Genomic DNA, 22,655 nt, shown 5'->3' on the forward strand with positions numbered 1-22,655 from the left:
TGTCGAGGCCGGTATATATGTATCCTGCTGGGAAGTAACTTTCTTCTTTTGCTATTCTTGACCTAGTCCACTTTTTGAAGTTATTTTCCTTCTCTATTTTTCTTTTCACGGTCAAATACCCCCCAATTCCACCGTCGAGTCCAACATGAGAAAATTATCAAAGCCAATTCAAACGCAAAAGGTGACTTCCTCGTTCCGAATCAGTTTCATGTACCAAATAATTCAATCGGGTCCGATGCAGACTTAAACTCGAGACGTATTTCATGTTGGAGTTGGCCTCTCCAGATTTATTTTTTGGCACATGTGTATAAATTTGGGTCTTTAAAGGGAAGTAAGTTGATGTGAGCAGAGGTGTGTCGTGTGTGCAAAGTGGCAATGCTAACAATCTCATTCTCAAGTGTGAGTTCTAGTGTTAGGTTTGCTCTCTCTTAAGGCCGACGGTATTCTGAAAAAAAAAAAAAAAAAAAAAGAAAGGCCGACAAACCTGAATTGAGATTTTTGCCGTGTTGCTGTGAGTGGTTTGAGGTTAGAGTTTTCTAGGAGCTTTTTTTTTTCTCCTCAACAAGGGTTAAGTCTTTTAATCATCTTCAAATATTATGATAATTAAGGGTTGAAGATGGTTAAACTGTGAAAAAGACGAATTTATATATATATATATATATATATATATATATATATCTATCATCCAAATGTGTTTATAAATGTGACACGATGGATTATAAATATTTATTTTAATGGGCTTATTTTGCCGGAAATGGTCGACGAAAGATCTTTCACCAAAGCAAAGAATCTTCGACTTTTTAAGAGTGGTTTTTGATTCTGTGGCAATTTAGACAAGAAACCAATTGGCGGTATCACAAATTAAATCAGAATAAAACAAAAAGTGATAACTGGTAAGGAATGCTGATAAATAATTGATAAATTGCGAGTAAATTGGATAAGTTGTGTTGATTCTTGGATCCTTTTTTTACAGAAGCCCTTCGGGCATTTATAACCGGGTACACAAACAATAACCGTCAATAGTGGTTACTAGTTTCTATCCATAATTGCCCAAATTTTTTGGGATAAGATCAATATCTCAAAAGCTGTTAATGTAACAACTCGGTTCGACAAAGTCGGGGAGTGGTTATTGAGGCTAGAGGGCTTGGATAAGGAGTGGCTACTGGCATGCTTATAGGATGGCGCAAGACCATAAATCAATTGAACTGTGCATTAAATAGGGGGAGAGCAAACTCACGGATGCGCATTTTGATGTAACAACAATGCTTAGCTTTGGAACTTTAAAGTTAAGCGTGCTCAGGTGAGAGTACTTTCAAAATGGGTGACCTCTAGGCAAGGTGCCCGCATGTAGGCCAAAGAACAAAATCGTGAGGCTCGGTATGGGACGGATCAAAGCAGATAATATCTCAATGACCAGGATGGGTGACCTCTTGAGAAGATGCCCATATGTACGCCAAAGAATAAAATCGCGAGTCTCGATATGGAACAAGCCAAAACGGACAATGTCCTCAGTGAGTTAATCCGGGAGGTCACAATTGATCACTGACTCTCGTGTTTTCCCCAGTAACTTCTTGGTGTTAGGCACCGAACGTTTCGTTACGTGGCGATTCCTGATATTTACCGAATATCCTTCGTCTGTCGTAGCTACGCTACCCCTCTTATCCTTCAACTTGTGTTGGATTCGTGGGTCAGTCCACTGATGACGTCTAATGGGCTCTACGGGCCCATTACGGCCCAACCATGCCATTTTCGGGTGTCAACAGGGCTACATTCAAAGTATCTAATAGAAGTCCATCACTTTCTCTATAAATTCGATTCGTGTGATTGTCTATATAAACATCAGAGGAGTGATTGAGCCGTATCCCCCTCTCGTTTCATGCTGGAAATCATACGACTTACTTGTCGGACCCGGTTTTGCAACCCACTTGGGTGGCAGCGGGCGATTCCGCAAGCAAATCCACTCGAGAATTCTATCTTTTGAAGAAATAGATTAAAAAAAAATGGAAATACAAAAAAAAAAAAGGGAAGAAAAAATCCCAATGACGAAAAGTACATCACCGAAAGAATCGCCAATTTTCTATGGAGAAATCATCTGCTAAAGCTTCTAATAGATGAGTGATTGTAAATAAGATCGCCATTGATATAGAACGATTGAAAACATAGGATTAAGCATATTAGTTGGGAGGCAAGAGCCAAACTCGAGTCCATTGTTCCTAGTCTCGTGACATCCCCGGCGGACTCGAATTCTCGATGTCTGGTCGAGGACCTCAACGCCCTGAAACTCGGGTCCGAACCTTAAGACTAAACCCAAGATCCTAGCCAAGCCTTGGGGACCAGCACGAATTCGGACCATGGCTCTTGGGATCCCCAATGCTTGAATGCTAGTCCTCGATGGTCGGACTCGGGGTCGCGACATCTGGACCTGAGACCTCGCGGTCCGTCCCAGGTCGTTGGGGGCAAACCTAAGACCGCCGAGAAGCGGCTTGTAGACCCTAGTCCTTTATTCGAAAAGGTTTAGGACCCTAGTCCTTTATTAATGTTGCAAGAAAGGGCAAACAATGCTGAAAGAAGAGGGCATGCATCGAGAGAAAAGGAAGTAACAACGATAAATGTTTATGAGAAAAATACATGACACCATCCATTAAATTAGTTAATGAGCAACCAAGTATGGAGAAGGACCGTATAACGCTGGGATCCGGCCATTCAATGTTAGTTTGAGAGATATAATAGCGTAAGACTTAGCATCTAATTATGCATCACTAACAAAGCTATCAATTTTAACCCCACTCCTTTTTGTTTCTTGAAAATGTTTTGCCAGTCCAATAGAAAACCTAAGGTTAAATTTCGGGATGATATCCTCTTTAAAAAGAACCGGCGACCATTTTTCAAGATATGATTAGGTATCACACTTGGACTTGAAACTTTACGCTTGAGTATGAAAACCCCAACGATAGTTCTCCGATCCTTGGCATTCGAGAGTAGGTCTCCGGCGCCCGGACGCTAGACCTTGATGCCTTGTGCTTGGATCTCCGGCACCCACGCACAAGTCCATCGTGGCCAAACTTAGGACTCCGGTACCGAGCTCGAATCCCCAACACCTGGGCCCAAGTCTGCGATGGCCATGCTTGGGTCCATCGAAAGCCGGGGTCCTTGACTTTGGTGCCCGCGCTTAGGTCCATCAAGGCTGTGCCCGAGACACAGGTGCCCATTCCCCAATCCCCGGTGCCCGGTTCGAAGTCCATCGGGGCCGGGACTCAAGTGCCCATACTTGGTTTCCCGACGGCCCATGTGCAAGTTACTAGCGTCCGAATAACGCATGTTTGTTTAGTAGAGCAAAATTAGAATTTTTCATATTAAATACGTAAATCATTTTCCAGTTCATTTTCAGGTATTAACCAAACATATGAAAATATCATTATTTTCCTTTAAAATAACTTCTTGGAAGATAATTTTTAAAAACTATTATATTTTTCGCGAAACAACCGCACCGTAAATCAAATAAGCAGGCGAGCGTCAGATGAACTTCCTTTTCCCAACCAACCGGGAAGAATGCACGTGAAGATCACGTGAGGACCAACCGCGCATATTCACGTGATTCTTCGATGGAGAGTAACTTGTTCAAACGCATGCAAAATGTTCTGAATCTGATCATCTTCATAAATTTAAGCACGAGAAGAGAGGATCATTCCTCTCTTCTCAAAGCAACAGATGCGTACAAGAAGACACGTCCGCTTCAACCTCCGAGAGATGCTGCGCTACTTAATTACCAACTCCCACCTCTCCATCCAACTAACCGGGAACGAGAACACAACACACACGAGCATCCGATCATGGAGTCGCGTGAAGGCAGAGAAACTCGGGATCGGAAGAGAACGGCACACCTAAGAGTCGGCGGCAGCGATGGCGGTGATGGGGGCGGCGTTAGGATTGAAGGGGTTCTTGTGTGGGGAGGAACTCTGGCGATTGCGAGCCTGATGGCCCTCTTCACGATCAGAGTGAAGAAGAGGGACTCGAGCCGGTGCCCGTGTGGACCCGGGAAGCTTAAGATCAAGGCGACTGAAGAAGGAGGAGGAGGAGAAGGTGACGAAAACGGAGGCCTTCTTGTCGTTCTTCAGGATCAGAGTTCTCCTACGGGTCCTCTTACTCCGCGTAACTCCTCATGGTGAGCCTCGGAATTGGAATTTTGCTTTTCCCTTTCCTTTTTTCGCTGTCGTGATTCTACGACATATTCGATGGTTGATCACTTGATCTGCAGTTGCATAGGCGGAAGCTATGGTGGATCCTCGACAACGGATTTAGCTCACTTGGATTGCTGTGATTCTGCGTCGGGTCAGAGTTTGACGTCGGTGAGATATCATTCCTGCTCATTTAGAAACTTTTGGAAACGTGTGATACGTAACGGAAGAACAATCTGGTGGGAAAAACACAAAAGCTTTCTTTTTTGGATTCATATCTGCATCTGTTCCTTATTAAAGCAATGCTCAAGTAGAATTCAATGGAGAAACAAGTGCAAAGTAGACGTACTTTGTGTAGTCATTTGTTTCTCTTTCTGAGCTTTGAGTCGCGATTTCTCGATCATAATGAAATCATCGAATCGATCTGATTCAGGAGGAAAAGCCTGCTGCTTTTGAGACGGATGAGGAGAAAGAGCCTCATCAAGAGACTGTCTTTTCTGAAGGTGCAAAAACAGAGAGCGTCGCGTCCTTTAGTGATTATTCCGTGGTCGAAGATGGTTCGCCGCCGCCAGCTATGCAAGATCCCGCTCTAGCCACTGATGACTGGAATGAAGAGACGGAAAACCATCTCAAGAAGCAAATTATTCATGCATCGAGTGAGGTCGATGAATTCGATCATGTAGCTGATGAAGCGCTGAAGGCGGAAGTAGTTGAATCGGCAGATTCTGTCGAAGAAGAAGAAGAAGAAGAAGGCAGCGGCGATGATGAACAAGCGGAAGAAGTCGAGGGAAGCTCGGAAGAATCAGGGGACTCTAGTCCTGAATTGAATGCTGACGCGATATGGACATGGGAAATGATCGATGAGGCAGTGAAGACAATTACTGAGGATCGTGCAGACGTGACCAAGATCAACAAGCAAGAGAACGATTCCATCATCCACGAGGAAGGGGAGGAAGATGAAGTTGGAGATGATACTAGTGAAAACCCTGCAGACTTAACAGCTTTACACGAGAATGGATTGGGCTTGGAGGAGCCTGTCGCGGGGAATCATTGGACAACACGCTTCCTGAGGCCGCCGATCTGGATTTGGTATGTCCTGCTGCTGTTGATCTTGCTGTCATTCCTAGTTCACAGTAGCAGCATCAGGAGTTTCGCGATGAATAGACGTGACCTCGCCATTAAATGAAGTTCTCACAGTCGCAGATCAGTCGGGAGGATTTGAGACTTCTTTTAATTCAAGCATTCCAATCTTTTGCTCTGTCTTAAGAATCATCTTAAACTGTGTTAGAACTCGGTCCTAACTCCTGCTGAATACTGAACTCGATGGGGGACGACAATGAAAACATGGGGAAAATATTGCACAACAGAAGGTTAAACATATCATTCATATCCTTCTTTTACATTAGTTTTCGAACATCGATATTCTCGCAGCAATCCATTTATTCAAATTCCTCAAGAGGCGCTCTCACAGATGCCGCATCCCCAGGAAGCACCCGATGAAGTTTTTCTCTCTCATTTTCTTTTCCTCACTATTTAGGTGAACCTAGTCGACGTTTGTGGCCGAACATGGCATCTATATAGGGTTATCCATTGTAATTTGATTTACTGTTATGGGCTTCGCAAGTATAAAACCAGACTACTCCCGTGACTTCGAAAGCGAAGATAACCACTCATAACTTGCACATTCCCATCTTCTCTAGCTATTATCTGATGCCTCCGGAGGCATGACGAAGTCAGGGGTCGCGGCATGCTCCAGGCTTCAGCATAATCTCCACCTACTTGGAAAAAGGGTAAGAGCTCGACACATTTCAACCGATACATTACTCTGTTGCACAAGCAAAAACTAGAGTTGCGATTGTACTAGGATGCAAAATATCTGAGAACTCCAAGAAAGTACTATGGTGGGTCGCCTCAGTTGGATTTCCAACTTAAAATATGTAAAGACCAATTGGGTGAATTGAGAACATAAGCTAAAAGGAAGGTAGAAATAAGAGAGCAAAGCTAGGACACGTCGGCAAAAGAATAGAACGTCAAAATGTTGAATGAAAAAATTGGACTATATTCCATAAAATTGTGTAACCTTTGTATAGATGTCTCTCTGTCTCTCCCAAGTACCTTTACAGGTGTATACCTCCTTAACCCTATAGCTCTTCTTATTTACAATCCCCTGGAACCAGACTATTTTCTACATGCTACTGCCACCTTATTGTGCTCAGCCAGCGCAACAAATGAGAAACTGGCGAATTACAAAATTACAAGAGAGACTAGAATTTCCATTTTTCGAGGACAAAACTTTACGCCCAAAGCTCCAATTGCTCGGTGAACTAGTTAACTTCACACGTCTATTGATTCGTTAGCATTCAAGAAATTGATGGGCATCAACTGAATACGGCCAACTGCAACCAGTAGACCATCCCAACACCCCGAGGATTAGATCTATGCTCGAGCAAGCATTGACCTGAGGAACAAGCAATCAAGTCAAGGATATGACACATTCACCACATAAAAGAGGTCAAACTATAGAGAATAAAGAGGAATGATGCAATATCATACCAGGCCCTCGATATTTGATTCGACATGAAACATCATGACAGCCATACCCCTACCTCTATCGATCTCAGCCTGCTTATAACAGGAAGGTTATAAATTGCAAATGACATTGTTAACTAGAATCTGACCGAATCTCAAAATCTTACCACACAAGAACATATGGTAACGCCCACAGCTGACAATGCTGTTGTAACCTCGGCCATCATGCCTGTGAATTTTATATAGTAAGATTAGACATTTTCCCCCATCCAAGGTTTAACTGTTAAGGGTCTCTACCCACCACCAGAATAAGCACAAAAATGAGATACTGGAAAAATCTGAAGTATAGCATTTGTTTTGTTCAGAATAACTGCTTCCATATTAACCAGTTCCCTATTATAAGCAGCTTCCTCGGTCCATGATTTCCAAGTCAGTATCAACTGATTGTCTATTTGTATCTGAATCCTCTTTACACACGAACACACACAGAGGAAGCTGCTTATTGAGTGTTACTACAGTCCTTAATAAAACCAAAGCAAACGTCAACCACTAAGGTCTAGCCAAAAAATAGAACTACTGGAAATGATGGTTACACCAGAGAAAGAAAACTACCTCTACGATCTATGCATACCACGCAAAACCATTGGATGGAGTGCCCTTCTAGATTGTGCCAAGAGGCAATCTTGCCAGCCTGCCAACTTTCTAAGCCAGGCAAGACTTCCTTGTATAAAGGTATGTTGGCTTGTATCATCTTGGCAACACCATTTCCTTGAAATAATGACTCGCCTTTACCCATCAAACTGACATGCTGAACATGCTTGTGATGCTTTCCGTTCACTTTGGGGATCCCGTCACCACCACTTCCAAGGTGGACAACATCTTTATTACAGCCTGATGAAGGCATTCCCATTACACTCATGAGAAGCCTGTCCCATATAGGCTTGTTCTCCTTGGGATGCTTGGAAACACCCCCTTTGTCAGAATCAGCAATGAAATCGTTCAGAGTATCCGCTGTCATTTCAGCAGCAGAAAGCGCAGCTTGCTCCCTTAAGAACTAAACAAAAACTCATTTTAGATCACAGGACAAAGGCAATAAACATATCCCTACAAGCTCAATCCAAATGGCAGCCATGCCTACATAAATGTATACGCATATGCATACCTTCATAATCTTGTGTCTGGCACTATGTGTCTTTGCATGCTGCAACCACTGCTTGTGCCTCTGGAAAGCAGATTTGCTGGAGAGAGCCTAGCAAAGTAAGAAAATGACGTTTCATTGAACAGACTTTTGATACTCAAATACTTCAAAAAGACCAACTAGCCCATTATGACAAGAAACTAAGAGCATATGCCACATTTAGGTAATAGTTAGCATAGAGCTGAAAGGATTGATTATGGAGCATGGCGTACTGGGCAACCTGTACCAGTATAATAAAACTTTTACAGAATAACTGATCCGTCAAAATTTTCCCTGTTCAATAGGTGGCAGCCTCAAGGTAAATTTTTTCAGAGCTGAGTTTACTGACAGTTTATCTCTTCATACAGAGCATACATCCTCAAAAGGAAAACTATAAAAAAATTCTGTTTCTCCATGCAGGATTAAGAGTACTTACATTATAAGTAATTATCTCCACAACTTCAGCATTTGCAAGTACACGTGAAGGAGAAACAAGATTTCCATTCACCTGCCGAGGGCACATGTATTTAACAGACTCATTTATTAATCAATAGCAAAATTCAAAAACATCCCACAGCAACAGCATACCATGACTTTACCTTTGCAGCCACCATCTTGTTGCCTATTTCAGTATGGATCATATACGCATAGTCAATAACAGTTGCACCTCTAGGCAGATTTTTAATCTGTGAAGAGCAATAATACAAAATTCAGGGCCTCAAGCAAGGCAAATATAACATAGTAACCAATCAGACTTCTCACCTCCCCTCTAGGTGTAAACACAAAAACTCGACTCCCTAGCAGATCTCTGGTAACAGTGTCAACAAATTCTCTCGAGCTCATGTTGCCTACAAATTCTTCTTGCCATTCTCTTATAGCATTAAGCCAACCAATCTGAAAAAGAAAAAGAAACACTTCATTTGCACGCTTAGCATCACCATGTGGAAGCTTCAAGAGTCTACCTGATAGATACCCAAAGAACAACAGCTACCCAAATAAGGAAGGGAACTGGAAACACCATCTCATACCCTCAGTGCGATGTTTGCATTGTTGAGACAGACAGCCTTCCCTCTTGATCCTCTACTGGTAGGCATCACACGTCCGACTAGGCCAGTGACAAACCCTCTTCCACTGTAGTGAGCAGCAATGCCCCTATTTGCTATGAGATCCATCTCTTCAGTTCGAATCTGGAAATACAACATTTACTCAGCCTGTAATGTATGGACTTGCAGCAAACTAATAGGCCAAATAAATGAATCAACAAATTCACTAGACTATCTTCCAGGGACTACGAATCAGAAAAAAGGAAAAGCAAACGTGAACTTGTTTACTGAACAAAACAAACCACACGAAACTTTTGAAAAATCTTAAAAATGGGTAAATAGAAAATGAAGGCGACAGGAGCAAGCCATTCGGTGAACCATACCGTACCTGAACTTCTAATCGGAACATGCTTTCATACAAAAATGGAATGACGGTAGTATGGAGGCTTTGATAGCCGTTAGGTTTTGGAGTTGCAATATAGTCTTTCATCTGTGACAAATAAAAAACCATAAACAACAAATGTGTAACGACTAACAAAAGTATAATCTTGAAAGAAGGAAAAGCTACTCACAGCTCGAGGGATGGGGGTCCAGATTCCATGGACCACACCAAGAACATGATAGCAGATCTGCAAAGGCACAGCCATGAGAATGAGGTATTTGCACCATAAAAAAAGGGGTATCAAGATCCCCCAGTTTACAACATGGGAGGAGAGAGAATTGCCTGTTGTGGACTACATAGAGGCCCGACTCCAACACATGGCTTCGGTTTTATGATGATGCGGAGCTGTTTATGACAGAAGAACAAACACACAGGAAAAGCAGAATCAGAAGCAACTTGTAATAGCTGTTTCATTTCTATATCAAACATATAATCTCACAAACCTGAGCTATTTGATTGATCTCGTAGATTGAACCTTTAGATTTCAGCACAGACTTATATATACTGCATACAAACAATGAAAATTTTTACAAGAGACTCCTGCCAAGAATTATCCATACTTATCAGTGAAAGTATGAAAACACACCAATGTAGACAAGCACATAAAGTGAACAAAATTATAAGTGCTTGTCATAAGACCTTGAGTCCATTGGAAGCAAAAATGCACAGATTCCTTAAGGATGGCATTTTTGCTGTCCTGGGCCGTCTCGCTATAGTGGCGTGCCGGCACTTAAGGGGGCCACTCATGCTCCAGCAAACATAAAAATGTGGCAGGTTGCGGGCCGGCAGCCCTTCGAAAAAGCACTAACAGGTAATGCCATGCTTGTGCTGGTGCTAGTTCAGAAGCCATGCTTTACAATAAATAAGTTCGTTATCACTAGAGAGATCTCACTGTTTTCAAGAGAACTGAAATATGAGAATTAAGATTTAGGTTCTGCTTGTCTCGCAGAAAATAAACTGCTTGAAAATATTTTCTTCTTTTTCCAGCATCGCTTAGGAAAATGAGTCCACAGAAAATCTATGCCTTGAATTGAAAGAATGACTTCCTCTTTGAAAATCAGGAATTATATACCAAAATACAACTTGATCTCTACCACTATCAGACCATCCTGGGTGCCCAACTGACTGACGCGAGATCCCCACACCCTGATATAGGTCCCGACAGGCTAGACCCTGGACCCCAAAAGCCCAGACCCTGATCTCCAGCAGTCCGGACAAAGGTTAGCATCGATCCAGACCAAAGTCCTTGCACCCCGAGCCCGTGTTTCCGTTGCCCAAACCATTGCCTGGTCTAAGGTACACTGCACCTCATACCTATGTCCTTGGAGCTTTAATCAAGTCTTTTTTTCAAAAATGTTCTATAATTTTCCAGTAACAAATTTCAGAAAAAGACTTCCATCTTTCTTGAAAGGGACAATCAAACACAAAAAAATTGAACCATCTTTCCAGAAAATAACTTCCTTCGAAAATAATTTCCAGGAAAGTTCTTCTTACGTAAATCACACAGAGCCGTGGCTTATAAATAATAAGAAGATTTAATACATAAATTGTATACAAGAGAATATGAAAGTGTTTGAATAAGAGATTACATTTGTAAGAGTTGTTTGAGAATTTGAAATGCCTAAGAACTAAGCTAATATCCTAAGGAACCGCAACTCTAGAAGGTGGGCTCACAGGCTGGCTCGCGTGGGGTGGTAAAGGGCCTTGCTGGCGAGCCCATACATGACCAATTGTGGGCCTCGCCATTTTTGGAAAGCAGCACACAGCTCCAGTGCAGCCCCTTATGTAGCATAGTAGCCCAACCCATTTGCCATCAATTACACTACCCACCATAGCCATTTGAAATCGGATGCTCTTGCTCAGAGGTTCCCTCGCCATGATATTTTATTACTTTATGAACTAGATTGCCAACTTGGCAACCAAATAACTAAATCTCCCTAATCAAGCGTACGATAGGGAATAAGACTAATGCTAAACTTTTCTTGAACTACGTACTGTGACACAACCTTAAAAATGATATTAGGATCAGAATTGAAAGCAATCTCTCGGACAACAATAAACTCCACTCCATAGTCTACAAGCAACAAACCCACTTGAACGCAATACTGGGCAATGCATGCTATATTACGCAAAAACCACCCACAACATATAATGCAGTAACTACTGTACTAATCAGAAAGCACTGCGAAAATAAGCAAAGATAAACCGTCTGACAAGTACATCACATGACTAGAGTCTTAATACCTTGCAAGACAATGGCTTCAAAAAAAAATCCAGCAACACCACCAAACAAGACATATAAAACAGAATGAGAATCGGGGCTTCACCTGTAGGGCTCCTTACATGCAGAGCGAACTTCAGTTTTCACTGTCATAAGATCTAGAAACTGATCATCCTCTATCTTCTTCATCAAAATTTTGTTTGCCTGAAAATTGATAGAGGGAATGATACGATATTCTCCGAAAGAACTCAGGTAACGACTAAACTAGTTTTCAGTACTCAACTCCCAACTGCTGGTCAGTATGGGAAGCTTAGTGAGAAGCAAAATAACACTCTATCTATATTTTGTCAAGCAAGATCTCATCACCTCTACGAGCTCCTTCTCATGTTCCTTGTACAGGTCCGAAATCCTTTGTTTGATCTTAGCATAATCTTCAGCATTTGTGTACATAAAGGACAGATTTTCTAGCTCAGACTGCAATAGTAATCAACAAACATCAGAATTCTAGATGACATTGCCAAAAGGAAAAAGAAAATCTTAAAGACCTGAAACTCTCCATATAAGTTAAAGGACAGCAATGAAATACCAAATCGCACTTGCTTTTAGGACTTGTCATTAGTACTTGGTAGCTATGAAATCTACTATAAAACCTACAAATACTACATATATTGAGTAACGACAAGGTCTTGAAGAAAAATTATCCCATCCTGAACTATTAAAAAAGTTTCCCAGAGATTCATATATCTATAAAACGAAAATAACAAGTATCAGAATCTATACTCTGTGTACTTTTGCTCGCAACTCCCAAATCTAAAGACAAAAATGATGTAAATACTAGGACAGATACCATGCATATGACACTCATCTAAGTCAGTAACAGAGAAAAGTTGATTCGCGGATCCAACCAGAATAAGAGAAGGTAAGAGGCTATAACTGCAAGTGCTAGTGTAACGGGAAAACTAGAAAGATGCTCGTTAGATTGCATCAATAACAAACATCTCTAAAGCGTGTATAGGGAACACGTTTTAAAACTGGAGTCCAATGTTTCTGAAAAGTATGTAATCTATCAGGAGCGCCATACTTAAAGGCAAGAGCAATAAAAACAAACCCAAAGCACAAATGAAGCCTCATTTACCTTGATTTGATACATGCCAAGCAGCTTTGCCAAAGGAGCGAAAACCTGCAAAGTTTCCAAGGCAATGCTGGACTGCAAGTACAACAATAACGTGAGAAATGTCTGATAAGCAGTCAATATTATGCAAGTCTTACTCAAACAAAACCTACCTGCTTATGAGGAGGCATGTGTGATAGTGTCCGCATGTTGTGTAGTCTGTCAGCTAACTTGACAATAATGACACGAACCTGCAAAAGTGATAGCTTATTTGCCATGTGGCTTAATTACAAATAATAATTAGCTAGGACTATGATAAAAGATCACCTCCGCTGTCATAGCCAAGAACATTTGCCGCAGGTCATCAGCCTTAACATCTTGGGCTTCACTGTTTTCATTCTTACATTTCAGCTTTCCCAATTTCGACACCTAAGATAACATGGACAACTATTGGATACGGATGGATGCCAAGCAACTAATGAGCTGTTTTAAGGGAAATTCCATTGATGATAGAAAATGAATGCAATTAATTACTGTTGTCAAATGTATGGGGCACCTTTGTCTCCCCTTCAACAATGTGGCGCACAGTAGCACCAAATTCATCTTCTATCCTTTCAAAGGTAACGACGTTCGTATCCTCCACAGTGTCATGGAGCAAACCAGCCGCAATAGACTCCCAGTCTAACTCCTGAAAACATTTAAATTTTGAATATAATAAAAGTATAGGTTACCATGGCAATCTTTAGAAGCTTGTCCACAACTCACAAGTTCTCCTAGAATTCGTGCCACTTCAACAGGATGAATGATAAATGGTTCTCCACTGCGTCTTTTCTGGCCATCATGAGCCTTGAAAGCCAGCTGTACACAACAGAAGACACCGCATGTCTTTAACCACTATTTCAATGTTAATATACGACAAACAAACCAAAGTTCTGGAAGAGACAAAGGCTTACCTTAAGAGCATTGTGGACCAATTCCATCTCTTTTGGTGAAAGATACGAAATAGTTGGCTTTAAATACTGAGGCAAGGCATAAAACAAATTATAGAAGCACTTAACTTAAACTCTATTTTCCAGCAGTAGAAATGCTTCCAGATTCAACTACATAGTTCCTACCTCCCACAAACTTTCAGGAGAAGTGTCACTGAAGGTATCTGAGCAGCCTGATGAAGAACAACAAGAACGCCATTTTGCAAATGCAACATAAGATGGTCTAGAAAGTCTTCCAAAGATTAAAATATCGGGAATATCGGAGAAGTAACAATCCCCTGCATAGAGGGCTTCATATTTCTGGAGAAAGAACAAACACAAAGTAGCATCGTAAGTTTTCATGCCTGCATCTGGTTAAACAAGCAACTATAACATGAATGCTCAATACGCCATACTACCATGATAAGACATAACCCAGCAAAAGTGAATGAAGCATTTACAGGTGCCTTATGCAGGGTGGGAGAGGGGATGTAAAAGAGGGAAAAAATTAAAAATATTCAGAAAACGCTCCCTATAAGATTTCTCTTTTTGATATGCAATTAAGGGGAAGGGAGAAACCTAAAAGGCAGGTAAAAATTCAAGTGAAGACCTTTTGCATCTCGGAAAGAATGGATTACCGCTATGGCCTTAATTCTTTGTTCCAGAATCCAGAAGTAACTCTAGTTTTTATTTCCTTTAGATATACGTAGTTTCGTCATACGTATAGCTTGTATTGATATTCTAGGTTTTCTTTTTGTCACAATGAAGGGGAAACCACTATCCATTCTGGTACTTAGGTCAAGTAAACCCACTCATGGTAGGTAATTGACCCCAAGGTAAGACCGGGGATGGGCAGTGAGGACCCAAACCCTTCCCCTCAAAGATGAAGAGATGATACCCAAGACACCAAGCCACAATCCCATGCCAATGTTCTCGATCGACAATAGAACTATGGGTTAGATCCGGATGTCAGAAAAAATTAGTTAACCCCAAAATCTAGTCTCTTTCACTTTCCTAAACAAATCTACCACTAGCCCTCGAATTCTTATCATATGATATTTGGAGGATATATTTGGTCAGGAATATATATCGTCCTTAATACCACAACGTTTCTACATTGGACAGACCAGAAAGTGGTATACTGCGTGATAACGAGATCATGTGACTTGCCTTTTCCTATATGATGACATTGCAATTTGTTGATAGAAATGATTTTTTTCTCCAGGTTTTCCACATGATGCAATGTATTTCAATACTCATAAGCTCAAAACTGCACATTATGCAAGCTAAAATACTTTTTACCTGCCAGAAACACTAAAAAACCCTGAAAAAGGGGGAAAAGCTTTTTCATACTTATTTTACAATGTGTTATTTAGACACTTCATGTCCCCCATATGGTCATGCCAACTTGTTAAGGAGTTAAACATGACCTCAAACATTAAAGGTGTGCATAACCCAATAAATCATCCGGAAAGGAATGTGAAGCAAATAAATGAGTATGAGACCCATCATGTGCGTGATTGCAATCATATGCCCATTCAGGCCAAGTTGTCATATCAAGCACTTCAGAAACCTTTAAGCTGAAATCCTTCTTTTCGAGAAAGAAATTCACACAGTAATTATGTAGGTGGAACTTTAAAGCGTTGATCATAGGAACTTTAACTAGGTTCATAAAAAAACTACAACAGAGAAACAGAAAACTGAAACGAACAAATCAATGGCAAAACTTCTGGAACATTATCCGAAGCGGATTAGTAATGCACAAAATCCTTCAGGCTTGGAAAATACAAAACCTATAGCACCATCAGCATAAACACTTACAGATTTTCCCCGATTCCGCCTCCCAATCCGCACAATAGAGGATGATGAACATTGAGGAGGATGTGCTGTGCTCGCAAGGAAGCCCGACAGGACCCGCGGGGCTTTCCAAGCACAGGAGAGAGCATTGCAGTCATATCTCTCCCTCACATCTCCTTTTGCCAACTTACATATATTCACACACTCCACTGACACTGCAAATTCCCAAAGAAAAAATTTCATTCAAATGCCACAGAAAGACATCAATTCGTCAACGAACGAAACAAAGTAGCAGAGTCCAAAATTAGCTCCGCCAAACAGATAATTCTCTCAGCAATGCGGGACATATTGCTCATGCCTAGCTTAGCATCAAAGAATCAAACCATAACGTGTTCACCTATCAAAAAGATCCGAAATTGCGACTCTTCAGCTCTCAAAAACCAACAGAACCACTCCAAAATCATCAATCCCCTCCGTACACAAATTCACGGTATTAAAAAAAAAAAAAACCGAAATGGGGCGGAAGGAAATCATGATACGTACCAGACATTGAAGAAGCGGAAGCCATGTCTACGAAGCAGCATCCGAACGGACGAACCTCGGGGGAGAATCGAACATGAGGGTGGGCAAAATCGATAGCGCAAAGCCCCAAAGGAAAAAAAGGCAGAAAATATAGCTGAAACAATCGAAGGAAAAGCTCGAGATATCCGAAGCAGCGACGGAGGAGGAGCTCGCCAAGATGCGGAGTCACAGATTGAGGTGCCGAACTCGGATTCTGCGAGTGAAGAACAAGTTCGAATTCCGGAGAGGGGAGAGAGTTGGATTTGAGACGAAGGAGTGAGTGAAAGAGATGATACACAGAGCGAGAGGGGGGCTGGGGGGATTGGGCTTAGCCTGCGCCACACAAATGCCAGACGAAGATATTATTTTATTTCTCTCTCTGATGTGTTTATGCATGAGAAATATATAGACAAAAAAATTTAGAAAATAAAATGCTTATCTTTCTTTTTTATTTTCTGTTTGATGATTTTTTCTGCATGAGCAATAAATTGGCAAAATACCATAGTATGTAAATTTTTGGCTCGGCTATTTTTCACGAATGCACGTAAACTTATATCGTCACATGCATCGGACTTGTGAGTAGAGGGTACGAGAACCATCTTGAAATCATCTTGAATTGGATATTATCAATCAAATACAAAATTCGTCACATCTGAATCGCTTAGTAAATTTGATGACATATTTTCTTCTTTTGTTTAATAGATAAATTGTCTTTTGAGGGTATTGTGATGGTTTGAAGGCCAACGAAAATTTCACGATAGGAAGTAAATTATTGCGAGGTGTACATCATCCTAATAAGTAGCGGGAACAAGGATGACCCTAAATTTCCTCTAACGAGGTTTTATCATTTGGATTCGAGATTTGCCAAGTTCCAATTAAGTGCTTCAATCCCTCGGTTCAATTTTGGGAAAATATAACATTTGAATTTTTTTTTTTCTCTTTTTGTTGAACAGAAAATTTGTCTTTTTATAAATAAAAAAAAATGTGATGTGATGTTTGACGTCGACAAAGATTTTTCGCCCGGGACGGCCTGAGCCTGGCTGACTATGATGCCATGTCTAAATTTGCTGGATTTATTGCCATAATTGATTGATTCGTGATTTTTTGGTAACAAATCCCGTGATTTAGATTTCCTTGCCATGTGTCTCATTTATCTTTCCTTACACGAGATTGCCAATTCGACTTGCTATTTTTTCTCGAAGTATTCTTATCTAAGTAGATTCAAAGCTTCATTTATTTCGCGAAAAGTAAATAATTAGAAAATTATTTTTTAAAATAATTGTCTATATCACTTACAAATAAGAACGCACAAAAAAAAAATCGCCATCCACGAAAATCTCTAGACATAGATTGTTGTCAATAGAGAAAATATTTTTCATTAGCTAATTACTCCAAGCAATATAAATTATTACATTTTTTAAATATGTTTATAAGTTATTTATTTATTACGAAATAATCGGAGCCTAAAATGAAATTCTTGAATAACGAGAATTTTGGCATTTGAACGAATTTCGATTAACGCACGTGATCACAATCCGAAGTAAGTATTCATCCTTCGTTATCGGCCGATGTGCTGAGGAAGGGCCCATAACTAATGGAGGCGTAGCCAACGAAATCGAGGCAAATTGAGGAATTCACCTACCACGTCGCTGGTGTTTGCTTGTCAAATAAAATGAAAGGACATAAGTGTAGGTGCGCTAAGCTTCTTGAAAATGATCTCTGTCATCCTCTCTTCTTCTTCTTTTCCAACCATGCGCCTATGAGTTTGGTAGTTTTCGTCGTGCATTGATTGTCTTTTTTCTTTCTTTATTAACCCCGAAAACCTTCTTTGCATGTGTGCGACTGGTTCGTAATTTTCTAGCTATCATAGTTGGCTCGTTACACCACGTCAATCATACAGTCGACATGCAAGACATGATAAAATTAAATATAAAACGGAATACATATTGGATAAATTAATCCCTATATGGGATAAACGTGGACAGGATATGTATCACCCTCATCTCTCTTCTTTGTCCCCTCTGCCCACTCATGGCCGCCACCCACCAAGCTCCATCTCGTTGCCATCAACAAGGCTCGCCGTGGTGACTAGCTCGACTTAATCTCAACCTCGGAGGAGCTCCATAGTCAGATCCGGAGCACCGGTCGTCGTCCCTATGTACGTTGTTATCCCCTTTCATAGCCAGATTTGGGGCAACATCTGTCATTCCCCTATGTCACACGCACTTAAGAATACCTTCGTTTCGTGAAAAATAAGTGGCTAAATTTATTTCATCACTGTGCACGCACAATCGGGCACTATGGTGCATTGACGTGGGAGCAATATATAGTACAGTACCTATGTCTCAGGAAGTTCAAACATTAAAGCTATTGCTTAATTATATGTTTAATTGCACATCGATCACGTCAAGATCCATTGTCCCTTTGTCGTCCGTCAATGAGAAGCTTCACGTGAATGATGCCAATTGGAATAGTCTAACTCTTTCCCCAGATCTCCCAACGTGTCCTGCAGTTTGCATAATAACAAAAAGGACTAGAAGAGGACTAGAAGAGGGATTAAATTAAGTTTAGCAAAAAGTTGGGTAGATGAAATTGTGAGGGAGCAGTGCTCTTTTGTTCTTGAAGATTTGCAAGTAGAATGGAATCTGCTCGTGGGAGAGATGCTCTTGCTTTCAATTTTGGCTGCTGCACTAGGAATATACCTTTGCCAAGGGATAGCATCTACAATTTTCGTTTGCTTTGAACCTCAAATTATCTCTTTTTTGATCAAAACCCCATTATTTTTTCAGAGACTAGTTAGTCAGTCCATGCAAGAAATTGGGTGATGAAGGGCTCAACTCTGAAGTTCTGATATTTTGGTTTATCGAAATACGTGAAGTAAATATATGTTACGTGACGGAGCATTTAACTAGAAAGACGGGTTGCGATCCTCTATATTTTGAAGGGCAAATTTAACTCTTAAAATACTTGACACATTTATTTTTAATGATGGAAAATGAGATCCATCCTCCTTTTTTTTTGGTCCTTTTTTCTTTTCTATTTTTGTTCTTCCTCTTTTTGCCTTATTCTTCGCCAATCCGAAACTCAAGTGCTACACAAGAGCAGCCACCGCTCACCGCCGGCCTCCGTCTCTCTCAAGTTGCGATATAAGCAAACAACCCTAGATCGAAGCTGAAAGGGTTCAGTGATGTCGAATCCAAGGTCACCGTGAAGGTCGCAAGCTCCTTATCTATAAGATGTCACAGAGATGTTGTATTTAATAATTGCGAATTTTATTAAGCTATTCCTATTATCTAAAAAGAAAACACGTGAACGTTATATTTGATTCTGTAAATATGAGATTCAGTAACCATACTTCCGCCATGTAAATGATTCATAGCAGGTTAATAGTTAATTAATCAAAGAAAAGACATAAAAGAAGTTTAAAGTTGAAGTATTTCAACCTGGGTATAACATTTGTTCTACATGTATGTAATTCGGTTCCCTCCAAAAGAACGAGTATTTCTCCGTAAATTAAATAATCGTGCGGCAGACGGAAGTTTTGCCAAAAATCATTTACGTTCGTGTATTATATACAAAAGTACGAGTATTTCACTAATAGAGCTCCCACTCTCTCTTTGCATGAATTAACTATAGCTTCTCGTATTAAAACGCTTCGTACCTATATTACAGATATGTATTACAGTATCTCAATCAGTAATACTTGATAAATTCAGTTCTCAATATGATTCTATTAGAACATCAAAAAGTTTTGTAGCACAAATTGAGGGCCAAAGTTCACTATATGAAGAATGGAAGCTGTTTAATTTTTTCTAATTAAGTTGTCATCATCTGCGGGCAAATAATTTGATTTTTCTTAACATATGCAATCTTTTTACCATACAACAAAGTCCTGACATCAAAAGTTGGGTCAAACCAAAAAAAAAAAAAAATTGAAGTTGTATTTTTCACTTTTCAATGAATTACCAGATTGGTTTCCCATAACCCTACCAAGAAGTTACCAATCACGACATGAAACAGATGATTCTACGTCACAGTTTCTTTTTCAGATCAGTGAATAAATTCATAGTATGGAGTCAGAGAAGATGTCTTCAGACACGAAGAGGAAGAATATAATCCCACGGACAGCATCTACTGTCAACATCTGCAGCTACTCTATCTACATGAGCGCTCACTCAAGGCACACATGGATTCATGCGGCGGTAAGCTCCGGAGAACTTTCCGTTTTCAACCTTGTTCCTTTTGTATTCATCGACGGGGAAAACTGCAAGAGGCAAGCTGGAGCTTTGCCCTCTTAATTATGTACTCTTCACAGAGGCAATGGTTTATATCCATCGCTAATCTCGACACAATCACAGAGACAACAAACTACAGACACGCGGGCGGGTTCTGCGTGCCGATGAAGATAGGCTTAGCGTTCGTGCACAACGACGTCATGTTCTTGTTCCTCAGCGGCGGCCCGGCGTAGGACAAGTTGATGTTGGACAGCTCGACGAGGTCGCACGGGTTTAAGGAGCTGCACTCCAGCAAGACCGCCACGTCCGAGACTGAGGTGCCTCTGATGTTCTTGAAGTGCACATCGCTCACCCTCACACTCGATGGCTGATATCCGAATAGAAGACGCACGTCAGTTGAATAACGAGAAAGAACAGGGAGGGCAGGAATTATTGATGGGAGAGGTTAATTACCAGTGTGGCCTTGTGGAAGCCGTAATTCTGGTCGATGATGATCGGGTTCTTCACGTTATTCAGGACAACGTCTTCAAAGATGATGTCCGTAGCGTGAAGCTGCTTGTTTCCTGGGAAGGACTTGATTCGGAGGCCATTCGTGGTGTTCGTCAACGTGGCGTTCCACACACGCACGCCGATCACGTCCTTTTCCCCTGGATACTTGCCGAGGCTGCCGATACTGGCGGTGAATCCATGTCACGTTAGACTCGACAATTTAGACATTCGTGAAGTAGGGATGTATTTGGAGGATTTCATTCATAAACCTCCACTTACGTAACCAGCCTTTTCAGTAAGCCCTAGTTTGATTATCCATCTTATTAGAATACTCTTCTCCAAATAAAAATCCCATTTGGACATGAGGCCATATGATTAATGGGTTTATGCTGTTTCCACGTAAACCCATTTTTAGTCTTTGATAATTTGGGCCGCCGCGAGTACCCTGAAATTGAATTCGACGCTCAGTTACCTGATGCCATGCCCAGGGCCGCAGGTGATGTCGGTGATGGAAACGTTAGTGGCGCCTTGGATGATTCCAATGCAATCGTCACCGGTCGCAATGGCGCTGTGCGAGATGTTGATGTGGTCGGAACTGCTCAAATGGATCCCATCTGTGTTCGGGCTATTTCCAGGAGCCGATATGTTGAGATTGACGCCGGTGAAGTTCTGTGAGAAAGTTAGGGAGAAGTGGAAGCCCTTGCTGTTCAGTGAAGTCACCCCATCCACGAGGATGTTTTTCACTTTGTTAAACTTGAGCGACTGCACGTAAGAGAAGCAAAAAAACAGTTGGTGATCAGGGTTAGCGATGCTTGAGACACAAGTTATCATAAAAATCCTGCACCTATGTTAAAATTTAAGACTTGCAGCGACTGAAAATGGTTATAAGATAATTTAACTTACCACGGGGAGATGTTGGCAAGCACTGTTGCGCTTGCAATCGTTGTATTGCCATGCAGCCGGGCCTTGCCCATCGAAAATTCCTCCCTTGAGAACCAAGCCGTCGATCAACTCAAACCAGAACCACCCATCGTCGGAGTATTCGGTGATATCAGTGCTCGCTTTTATGGTACCCTTGACTTCGATAGTGATTGGGCTCAAACCCTGGCAAGGACCCTGAAACACCACCGGTCCGGACACGAATGTCCCCGTAGGGAACACCAGTTTGGCCGGTCCGCTATTGTTGCAAGCTGCGTTCCATGCCTTTACAAATGCCTGCGCGAGCGTAAATATGTCGAGTTCTTTTAGTTGCAGTCTATCAATGGGTAATGTGATGCAGGGAAGGCATCAGTGTTGACTATCATTGGACATTAGCAAGTCTAACACCAGACTATCAAAACAGGCTTTCATTCGCACGGTGATCGATAATTCAGGCGAAAACTGCACTTTCTCGACCTATAGAAAGCATGAGAAATTAACCCTATTTATATTCCAAGCGAGATGTTCCGATCAGCTCACCAATGCGTTGTCGGTCTGCCCATCAGCCTTTGCGCCGTATGTAGTGACGTCGAAAACCGTAGCACCGGTGTCAACAAGGCCACGGCGGGTGGCCCTGAGAGCACCGTAAATGGGGCCTCGAGACTCGCCTCCGGCCACCAAACAAGCAAGCAACGCCAGCCCTAGTGTCATGGCTTTGCCAGTGATAATTCCTCCTGAGGTGGCCATTATAAGCTTGATGGGCGCCTGTACTCCAGTTTTCTTCTCACCTCTCCTAGAAAACTGGAAATGTACAAACCTGAGAATTCTTTGTCTGTTTGATGAAAATCGATACGAGGTTTCATGTTTTTATAACCTCGTTGTTTATGTTTTTTTTTTTTTTTTCTGTTACGGCTAGTTCTGGCACTCATTTTCCACCAGAAAAAACGATCAATGACTATCTGTCCGAGTTTGACCCATAAAAAAAAAGC

At 41.3% G+C, this 22,655-nt stretch overlaps 3 protein-coding genes and 1 long non-coding RNA gene across 4 annotated transcripts; 2 read left to right on the forward strand and 2 right to left on the reverse strand.

Moving 5' to 3' along the window:
* The first annotated feature begins 1,273 nt into the window (after positions 1-1,273).
* LOC125315679 lies at positions 1,274-8,311 on the forward strand. Its single transcript, XR_007198969.1, has 3 exons — positions 1,274-1,285; positions 6,146-6,156; positions 8,073-8,311. It is a non-coding gene; the product is annotated as an uncharacterized LOC125315679 (long non-coding RNA).
* Positions 3,685-5,861, forward strand: LOC115750153. The gene is made up of 3 exons (XM_030687332.2): positions 3,685-4,162; positions 4,256-4,346; positions 4,609-5,861. The coding sequence occupies exons 1-3, from the start codon at positions 3,831-3,833 to the stop codon at positions 5,359-5,361; spliced, it is 1,176 nt and encodes a 391-aa protein (XP_030543192.1). The 5' UTR covers positions 3,685-3,830; the 3' UTR covers positions 5,362-5,861.
* On the reverse strand, positions 6,214-16,320 carry LOC115750149 (putative GTP diphosphokinase RSH1, chloroplastic). Its single transcript, XM_030687327.2, has 24 exons — positions 16,007-16,320; positions 15,488-15,678; positions 13,814-13,987; positions 13,652-13,717; positions 13,464-13,556; positions 13,255-13,386; positions 13,026-13,127; positions 12,872-12,949; positions 12,723-12,794; positions 11,954-12,061; positions 11,694-11,791; positions 9,810-9,870; positions 9,649-9,711; positions 9,497-9,553; positions 9,313-9,414; positions 8,910-9,068; positions 8,644-8,775; positions 8,481-8,567; positions 8,318-8,389; positions 7,867-7,953; positions 7,317-7,758; positions 6,872-6,933; positions 6,729-6,797; positions 6,214-6,633 (listed from the first exon to the last, which is right to left on the reverse strand). Exons 1-24 carry the CDS (start codon positions 16,029-16,031, stop codon positions 6,529-6,531), a joined length of 2,637 nt encoding a protein of 878 aa, XP_030543187.1. The 5' UTR covers positions 16,032-16,320; the 3' UTR covers positions 6,214-6,528.
* Positions 16,321-20,392: 4,072 nt separating this feature from the next.
* LOC115750175 (exopolygalacturonase-like) lies at positions 20,393-22,413 on the reverse strand. Its single transcript, XM_030687359.1, has 5 exons — positions 22,207-22,413; positions 21,652-21,963; positions 21,221-21,510; positions 20,713-20,932; positions 20,393-20,626 (listed from the first exon to the last, which is right to left on the reverse strand). The coding sequence occupies exons 1-5, from the start codon at positions 22,411-22,413 to the stop codon at positions 20,393-20,395; spliced, it is 1,263 nt and encodes a 420-aa protein (XP_030543219.1).
* Positions 22,414-22,655: the final 242 nt, after the last annotated feature.

The sequence above is a fragment of the Rhodamnia argentea genome, chromosome 1, assembly GCF_020921035.1.
Source record: "Rhodamnia argentea isolate NSW1041297 chromosome 1, ASM2092103v1, whole genome shotgun sequence".
NCBI classification, from domain to species: domain Eukaryota; kingdom Viridiplantae; phylum Streptophyta; class Magnoliopsida; order Myrtales; family Myrtaceae; genus Rhodamnia; species Rhodamnia argentea.